Raw genomic sequence first — 10,253 nt, 5'->3', positions numbered from 1 at the left:
TTATTTATAGCCATGCTTAGGCCCTGTTGGTGCTGCCATGGACAGTATAATATAAGAGCGTATGTGAGTAATGAAACAGATTTTCAATCAAGAATTGGACAGCAATGTCAAACAGATATATATATATATATATATATATATATATATATATATATATATATATATATATATATATATATATATATATATGATAGTTCTTGTTAGTTCAGTTATAGTTCAGGATTGTTGTGATGGGCAGTGACCCTTTGATTGGTTGAAGTTGTCACTACGCTGTCATGTGTGACAATACTAAAGATTTAATCGTTTACTTGAGATTCTAGTTTGTGTTCGATATAAATCATTGCTTTTTGCAGCAAGTACGTCAAAGGCTACAGTGTTCTTGTGCTGGGCAACAGCGATGACCGACTTTACAGGTCATTTACAGGTCTCGCTGTGGTGCTTCACCTTGACACTTAGCCACATACTGGCCGTTTCTCGATCCAAAGGCTGATCTGATACGTCATCAAGCCTGATTTATTTAAGTTTACTGAGCAACTTACATTACACTCATATTACAACAATTTATGATGAACTAAGAATAATAGTCAAGTGTTTATATTCTGAAATAGGACAGGCTTGATGATGTCGCCTTCGGATTGAGAAACAGCCAGTCCTCACCATGCAACTCTGTCATGATCCATTCTCTTTCCAATTCACTTTTTCTGTTATCCTGTTCACCTTTTCTCTGCCTTTGTGCTGCACATTTGGAAAGACACCCGGTTTCTCCTCGTCCGCTTGCTGAATCAATGGAACCCCCTTGTCATTGTTCTGTCAGTTTTGGACTCCTGTTGTGGAGACACTGAGCAGCGTAACAAGTCCTGGACCAGGTCTGGACTGCTGTGTCTGGATCTTTATCTCTTAGATGTCCATTAAGACCTCTGTGCACTCATGTTGACTTGAATCAGCTGCATCCTACAGCTTTGTGGGTAGTACCCATATTTGGCCACCGGAAGGCGCCAATGTCTTAAATGTGAACACTTCGATTTGTGTATATTTGCACAGGTACTTAATTTATTTTCTAGAATAATTATCTTGGGAGAAAAAATATGTGGTTTATATCAGTCAGAGTCATGGCTGTATATAAAGATTATGATACTGATGATTATATTGTGAGTATAGTATTTAAAGTATCTTAGAACTCCAGGTTAACTCATAGCTAGAGCAGAGAGCCTCTGCTAGCTCTTCAGACGTTTCTACTGTATGTGTACTGAAGTGAAACACTAACCTGCAATCCTGCATGATTCAGAGAAAGGATGGAGAAAATATACACGTAAAATAACAGAAAGAGCAAAAGAATAACGGGGAGGGAGAGAGCAAGCGCGTGTTTGCTGGTACGTGTACGCGTATGCATGTATGTGCGAATGAGAGGCCTGTGTGTGAGTATTATAGCCCTTCTCTCTCTCTCTCTCTCTCTCTCTCTCTCTCTCTCTCTCTCTCTCTCTCTCTCTCTCTCTCTCTCTCTCTCTCTCTCTCTCTCTCTCTCTCTCTCTCTCTCTCTCTCTCTCCTGGTAGTAAAATGTTTATGTAAGAAAATTAAATTATAACAGACCTTTGGTTTTACAGCCATACTTGGCCTGGAGTGAATAAGCTTAAGTGTGCTGGTACGAATGAGCTTTATGATGTTTGAGGCATTTGAAAGAATATTATAGACACAAATGAGAAAGTTTTGAGTCGGCGTGTTCTGTCTGAACAGTAAAATCTCCAGCTCAGTGTTTGTGCTATTCGTCATGTGAATCGTCTGCTATAATGTTGGATTTCTCATGATGCATTCAGCTAATATGCAATATGATAGAAAGACTTCAGGTGGGCAAATTGTGTATATGAGGGAGAGCAAGGGAGAGACAAATTCAATACTTGATGCTGTTTGCAGTAAGTGATTTTTTTTCCCGGAGGTGTTTGCACCTCTGGCCAAATATTAAAATGGAAACTTGAGAGAAATAAACTTCACTGATGTTGGCCTCTTGTGTCTTGCTTGTGTTCGGTTATTAGGCTACCTTGGTATATGGTCAAGGATTCTTGTGGGCATATAATTGATCCTAACTACATATTTAACAAATATACTCCCCCTGAATACCATAGTTGTGTATTGTTTATTGTTATTTAACAGTACATGGTGTTTTTTTGGATAGGGCTTATTCTTGTCCCAGACTAAAATGCATGTCTTAAAGGGACATTCCACTTTTTTGAAAATATACTCATTTTCCAGCTCCCTTAGAGTTAAACATTTGAATCTTACCGTTTTTAAAATCCATTCAGCTGATCTCCGGGTCTGCGCTAGCACTTTTAGCATAGCTTAGCACAATCCATTGAATCTCATTAGACCACATTAGCATTGCGCTAAAAAATAACCAAAGAGCTTTGATATTTTTCCTATTTAAAACTTGACTCTTCTGTAGTTATTTCACACTGCCCGAAAATAGTCCCCTTGGTTACTTTCAATGGCAGGGGACTATTTTCGGGCAGTGCGTAAATCACTACGCCTGCTGCAGCCATGTTACATCCATTTTACATATGGTTACATCAGCAAAGTCCTTGATTATTACGCCAGAAAGAGAGTATAGTTCCTAGCCATATCTGGCTAGAAAATCGCAACTTTTAATTTTCCGTCAGTCTAAGCACAATGTAACCACAGAAGGGTCAAGTTTTAAATAGGAAATATATTGAAACTCATTGGTTATTTTTTGGCGCAATGCTAGTGGTCTAATCAGGTTCAATGGATTATGCTAAGCTATTCTAAAAGTGCTAGCGCTGGACCCGGAGATCAGCTGAATGGATTCCAAAAAGGTAAAAATCAAATGTTTAACTCTAGGGGAGCTGGAAAATGAGCATATTTTCAAAAAAAGTGGAATGTCCCTTAAATTTTTAAAACATCTCACCCTGACATATCTTAACATATATGAGTGTCATTGTTATCTCTCAAGATGCACACTAGTATTGGTTTTTGTAAGGTATGTTTGTAAAAATGAATTTCCCTAATCCCTCTTAACCCAGATATTATCTTTACTTTAACAATGAAGTAAACATCACTTAATATTTTGAGATTTGGACCAAACACTTAAAAAGTATACTTCATTAATCTTTTAATTGTATAAAATCCATTAAACTAAATGGATCAAGTAAATCGAACTTAAAATTATTAGTTCATGTTGTGAGAAATACCCATAATCCTTTGCGCCTGAATATTTTCATTATTTTCGGCTTTTTCACAGAATAAATCTGATAAAAACGTTCACTACTTAAATATTTGTTAATAAAATGTCATATAGGTTTCGGCTTTTTTATTATTGATGTTGTTTTGTTGTAAATTATAAATTTGTGATGTCACCGTTCAGGTGATCAGTGTTTTTTCGTACATGAACACTGTTCAGAACATTATTGTGTTTCTCTCCACAGTACTGACAATGCATGTCAAAAGCACAGTTTTGTGTGTGTTTCTGTGGTGAATAACATTTATTCAATGACTGACTTGAAGTCATGAATTTTTAGTTATAATACCATTCATAACACCTAAAGTAATATAGAGGATTTTAAAAAATGGCAACTTGATTTGTCTGCTACACCAACTAAATGTTCTATGTTAATACAACTTAACCTGTTAAGCTTTACCCTGTGTAAAAACTAAGGTTATTTAGTGCAACAGGTTTCACCACAAATTTATAGTAATGTCAACTAATCCAGGTTAAGTCTATTCAACTTAAAATTGTTGTTAGAACAGCTTATATGTTTAAGTAAACTTCACACAAGCTGTTAAGTAATCCTTACTTAAATTTTTTAACAAGTTTGCTTCATTTTTTAAAAAAACTCAATTTATCCGGGCTTACAGATATAACTAAGGCCTAGTCCTGGATTAACCTAAACTGTCCCTATATGTTGCCACATAAACTACCACAAAGTACACGTAACAATTCTTGGTTCTCAGGTTTCAGTGATTGATTCGTTAAAGGGATGGGCCACCCAAAAATGAAAATTCTGTCTTATTTATTCCCATGTTGTTACAAACCTGTATACATTCCTTCTGCGGAACACAAAGTAAGATATTTGTAATAAAGCAGGAAGTAGTCAATGGTGCTCAAAAACAGTTTGGTTACAAACATTGCCCAAAATCTTCATGAATACAGGTTTGTAACAACATAAGGGTGAGTAAATGACAGTATTTACATTTCCCTTTCAATAGGTTGAATCAAACATCTAATAAGAACCAACTAAAAGAATGAAATAATATTTAACTCTGCTCACATAAAAGTGATGAAATATAAGAAGACATAGGTGGTGTGTTTTATGGGGTATTTTTATTTAAATAGAACTTGATTGATTTACTTTTTACAACCAAGGCTACAATTTAGGTGAAGCCTCGACGACAGGTACACGCACACCTGTGCCGGGAATCTGATCCCAAGAGGTTACCGACTGAACGGGAAACAAAGTGGAAAAAGAAATGGTGAAATGACATGAAAAATAAAGAAGGGAAAAAGGAAAGACAGATGCAAAGTCAAGACTGTCTTTTTGAGCAGCAGTTTCCTCTGCATTGCTGTCAGGGTACACGATGGACTGTAAAAAAGATGAGGAAAACACAAAGCAAGGCCTCCCGCTTTACTTCTGGGCAGGGATCATGCTGTCGATAGCTTCGCCCTTCTCCAGCTTCTTCTCCATCTCAATCATCAATTTGACACCATCAACTACGCACTGCACCTGTTCCACCTCAGAGGAGCCGATACGGTCAGCGTTGGAAATGTCAAACACTCCACCAACGGAAGCGGTGTCTACACCACCTGAGAAAGAGAGACAAAGAGAGAAATGAATTCCATTGCGTGATTATGGAAGGAATGATGGACCACAAATGGTTGATGTAGGCATTTGTATACCTGTGCCACGCTTCTGCAGACGGAGTCTGGTCAGAATCTCATCAAACTTGGGGTGTGTGCTCAGCTTGGGCAGCTTGACGTGGACGCCACCACGCAGGCCTGTGCCCAAGTTGGAGGGGCAGGTCAGAATGAAACCAAGATGCTCGTTCCACATGAATCCGTGATTGTGCTTCTTGAAAATCTCCTCGATCTGTTAAAGTAGAGCACATACATGACGTTATACTGTAGTGGAGAATGGAGGCTTATGTGTGTGTGCGTTTATATGTATTCTTCGTACCCTTTGAAGGCCAACGCAGAAGCGTCTGAACACTTCCTTCATGTTTCCACCCTGCTGCATGGAAATGACACGCAGGTGATCCTCCTCGTTCACCCAGACCAAGAAGGTCTTGTTCTCATTGTGCCTATGGGAGAAAGTTGGTTGAAACAGGCTATATTTACATTGTCTGCATTAACACTGACCCATATCCCTACCTTTCGCTTATACCACATTATGTATGTTAAATATGCTTTATCCTTATTTTTATAATAATATCAAATTTGATGTTATATAGCATTACATAATACTGCACTTTCACTTACCAGATGCCTCTTGCATCAGGCCAGTCGCGGGCCATACCAGCAGCCAGCAGCAGGGGAGAGACAGGTTTGTCAAACAGGAAGTGGTCAGCGATCAGCTGCTCCTGCTCGGCATCAGTCATGGACTTCAGGGGGTAGTACTTTCCCTTGAACTCTCCATCCAAGCTGCTTAGAGCTGGAGAAAAAGAAAAACCCAGAGTGTTCACTCGAAAGATATATGAAAGTTATTCAAAAGATGTCATTGTTATTCTTAAATGTTTTATGTGAATTACTATACTTACTAATTGTTTATTTCTCCTATTTGTAACTAAATTGTAGCTATTTTGGTCATTTCAGTTGGGCCAATATAACTAACGGGTATTTCTGTGTGTGCACTACTTGATTTGTAATATGTTCACTTATATGCGACCCGGTCTGTGAGAACCCTGCTGATGTAAATTCTGTTTTCTACATTAAATGAACACGCCGACTTTTTGCTTTTCTGCTGACGCACCCATGGCTAGCCTAGCTTAGCACAAAGACTGGAAGTAAATGGCTCCAGCTAGCAAACTGCTCCCAATAAGTGACAAAATAAAGCCAATATTTTCCTATTTATATGTTGTGATTTGTATAGTCACAGCGTGTATAAATAACAAGGTCATATGAGACACAGCCATCTTTTAACGGTATACATACTGGGATCTATATTCTCAAGGCGAAGCACTGCTACTTGGGCGGAGTGATTTGCTCGCAGCAGCTGAGAAGCCCCGTGGTGAGAATCAGAGAGTTCGCGCAAGTGTTGATGAAAAAAGATGAACGGAGATGAAAAAGGTATGTGTGGACTTATTTAACTCTGGGGATATGGTTAATAAGCTAAAGTCAGAAAAGTCGGCGTGTTCCTTTAAATTAACCAACATAATGTGAAAATATAACCTTGATATCTTTAATATTGACAGAGTATGGCCATGTCAAAGATTGAAATCAAAATTTAATGCACCAAATTTCATAATTTGATTATGAGACTGTAGTCAGGATTTTTACATACGGGTTACATATACTGACTAATGTAAAGATTACACACCTTCAACAGACAGCTTCTCCACAGCTCTGCGCTCTCCACGGCTGTTGTGGGGGGGCAGGGCGTATCCCTTGATGCTGCGGCCAGTACGCACACGGCTGCTGAGAACATAGTTGGGGTCCAAATCGTCACCACCCTAAATGGATGGAAATTTTAATTTAAAAATACGTCGTTTTTAAAATAGTCCACAGTGTTGTTAACAAGTGTTTAAAAGTTTAACTAGGTATTTTTTTATTTTTACAATTTACACATTTGGTAGAGGCAGAGGTTTTCAAACTTTCTGTAAGCGAACCCCCTGACCTAAATAATTTACCTCAAGTACCGCCTGATATTTGAAGTTAATATTTAAATTGTTTACTAGCACTGTAAAAAATTTCAAAAACATGCATTTTTCATTGGTTTTAAAGTTTGTATCAGTAGTATTTTACATAATTATTGTTATTATTAACTGGTATCTAATAGTTTTCTTTTATTGGTAGCATAAATAACACATCTGTCCATTTTTCATGAGCCCTAAGATTTCTGATAACAGGCTTGTTCGACGTCTTGCGGCGCCGATTGAAAACACATGCAGGCGATGTCAAAGTACCGCGAGAGCGAATCGAAATTACACTTCTCCATATTATTTCTCGAAACGAACGCGCGGTACTGTGACGTCATCCATTTGTCGTTCCCTCGCTACCACTACGGGTTCACGAACTACAGGTCTGTCACTGTGTTCAGCCCCGACAAAACGTTGCACAACATTTTTGAAACAGAAACGGTGACCCTTTTCTGATGATGCAATAAGGAGGTACGGTAATTCTTTGTGTTCTTTTTGAAATGTTTCCGGAGCTCGATGAAATCGTTATAATTACGTGTTTAATACAAGGAAGGGGCAACCTCTCTGATGAAGGCAGTAGGGAAGTGACTTAAACTGCAATTCATCGACTGGCCACTAGAGGGTGGCTCCAAAAGGGAGTCAATTCCCATAGACCTCCATGTTAAAATCTTAAATTTTGAGTAGAAAATAATATGTTTACAGCCTGGTACAAAAAGTGAGGGGGTGAATTTTTTTGTAACTAGTTAAATTATATTAAGCCTTAAAGTTCTGCATAATTAAGTGCGTGGCCACTTGGGTGACGAACAGCCACTGCTGTCACTAGAATTGAGCTAGGTAGAGGCTTCACCCACGTCCCTCCTCTTTCCACTGTAAAAAAAATTTCTGTAATTATGCAGCTAGTTGCCAGTATCTTACTGTAGAAGATAAAGACTGAACATGTTTCATGTTAATTTAACTTTAAACAAACTGTTGCCAGTAAATAACATAAATATAAAATTTTCAGTTTTCTGCGAGTGATGCGCAGCCAAGATGGTGTTGACAGGCACTGCCTACTTTATGCTTCATAAAAGCTATTCACAAACCAATGGGTGACGTCACAGACACTACGTCCCTAAATTTTTTACAGTCTATGGTTAAATACTTTAAAATACGCTCGATGTTACAGTTACTGCCCTTGCCATCCAGTATGAAAGAGAACATTCCAACTTGGACCCATTGTGCGACCTGTCTCTTTAGTACCACATGGTTTATTTAACATGTTGCTGCTGATTGGACTGCAGGTCTGACACTCCCACCAGAGAAAACCGGTGCATACCGTTTCCAGGAAACAGGTGGTTCAACCCGGAAACCGTTGCAAAAAAAAATGTTGCGCATCAATTTGAATTTGAACGTGCCTCATTTTGGCAAACTCTGATCTAGAGCGACTTGTGCATTCAAGGTACGCATTTTATCAATATGTGTCTTCATGGGATCGACTCCATGACCTTCACGCTGCTAACGCAATGCTCTTCCATTAGCATACAGCTTTAATAAAATCTTTTCAAATTGCTATCAGTGTTGCCTGCATGCAGGTTTTTGCACCTTCAGGTTCTCGAAGTTGAGGTCAGTCTTGTGCTTGTCAGTTGCCTTGTATCCATTATGGCGGTCAGAAATAACTGGGTCCAAGAGATCCTTGAACACTTCATAGGACTCCTCATCACCAGCAACACAGCCGACGGTCATGATGAAGGGGTGACCTGGAGATAAACGTAGGGTAGGAAATGATTCAAGAGTCATAAAAATCAGTATATATACGTATAAAAACAGATTTTCTGAAACAGGTTTAGATAGTTCACCTGGGTTATCAACACCGGTCTGGATGACGTCATCCACGGTGAAACCGGTGGGTGTTTGCTTGTCCCTAAGCTTGGCATACATTTCCTTTGTCAGCACCTTGGCCATGTGGTTGTTGTGCTTGGTAAGGTCTGGATACTCATCCTCAACACTGTAGTTGAGTTTGAAGTTGTTGTGGGTGTTTCCAAAAGGCATGATTGCGATTCTAACCTTGAGGATTAGACATGAGAAAGATTTAAGTTTAAGAAAGTTTCCATTAGCATGGATAATAAAACAATAGCATGATTGTTTCATCAGCAACTACATACATCAGACCAGTTCAATCCTGTTTATATTACACAAAGTAATAACAAATAACTTGACCATGAATCAATCAAAATTGTTTTATTTAAGTCATTTGATAACAATTTATAAGTCACAGCATGCTTACTTAATAAAACAATATTTAGTACTTGATTAAAACATTGGATATTATAGCGCCCCCTATTCATCTTCATTAAAAAGTGATGAGTGCTACAGCACACGTGCAACAGTTTAAAACATTAAAAAAGTTATTGTCTGTTTGATATCTAGCAACCTGCACTTGAGGTCAACATTTGTAAAACGATATGCCCAATTGGGCCAGGAAAAGGAGACACTCTCAGGTCTATATGTAGACTGATCTATTTTTACTATGGTATCAATCCACTCCCTCCCTTAGTTTTCCACATGATCTTGAATCTCTTCCAAAGAACCACATATATTTTACATACAGTCACGAAACACTGCAACAGTCAAAAGAGAATTAAAGAAAATGCTGCAAGCATATAACTGAGCTGCTTGAAATCTTCTCTGATCAAATCAAATAAAGCTTTGTGTCCTGCATGTGCGATTTTATAGACCAAATTGTCCACATACAATTAGCATTGACTTTGTATTAAACTGAACTAAGGAAATCTAACTCAATATCTGAGAAATATAACGTCCAGAAGCTCATTGGTTGCGCATGGTTGTCACATGATCACATTTTAAAAATAGCTATAAAAGGAAACCTGTCCCGAATGCTTCTGTTAAAGAAACAGCAGCTGAGTCTTTATAGCTGTATCTGATTCAGCTCTCAAAGCAGGTGAATGTCACATATGTGACCTTTGAGGATTCATTTGACATCAACTTGCCCAAAACATGAATACCTGCTCTAGATTAATATCGAACATATACACTTATATAGCAAATCCATATGCATTTCACAAATACTCCAAATGTCCTATTTTTGCAATGATATAAACTGTGATCTAACCATTACTGTTTGCTCCTTTAGGGGGTATTTTACTAGGAAGCATTATACTTCCTCAGTTATTTTATCAAATTATTTTGGCTAAATTAACCTAAAATCTAATGATTGTTGATCAAGGATAGTAATATCTTTACCTGCACACAAGCCAACAAAAGAGGTAACAGTCCTTGGGATCAGATCCTGTTCACCAAAGCCGAAATAGGGGTCACCCAAGCAAGTAGAATCCAGTTTGGGTTTATATACCACCAACCCCTGCAGCCATTGGATGGCCCATTTTAGAGATAGCTGAAT

At 38.2% G+C, this 10,253-nt stretch overlaps 1 protein-coding gene across 1 annotated transcript; it reads right to left on the bottom strand.

Moving 5' to 3' along the window:
• Nucleotides 1-4,309: 4,309 nt before the first annotated feature.
• On the bottom strand, nt 4,310-10,253 carry ckma (creatine kinase, muscle a). Its single transcript, XM_065293532.2, has 8 exons — nt 10,097-10,253; nt 8,692-8,899; nt 8,438-8,592; nt 6,538-6,670; nt 5,481-5,652; nt 5,179-5,302; nt 4,902-5,091; nt 4,310-4,808 (listed from the first exon to the last, which is right to left on the bottom strand). The coding sequence occupies exons 2-8, from the start codon at nt 8,882-8,884 to the stop codon at nt 4,630-4,632; spliced, it is 1,146 nt and encodes a 381-aa protein (XP_065149604.1). The 5' UTR covers nt 8,885-8,899; nt 10,097-10,253; the 3' UTR covers nt 4,310-4,629.

Source organism: Paramisgurnus dabryanus, chromosome 5 (assembly GCF_030506205.2).
Source record: "Paramisgurnus dabryanus chromosome 5, PD_genome_1.1, whole genome shotgun sequence".
NCBI lineage: Eukaryota > Metazoa > Chordata > Actinopteri > Cypriniformes > Cobitidae > Paramisgurnus > Paramisgurnus dabryanus.
This window is presented reverse-complemented; position numbering and strand designations above follow the sequence as displayed.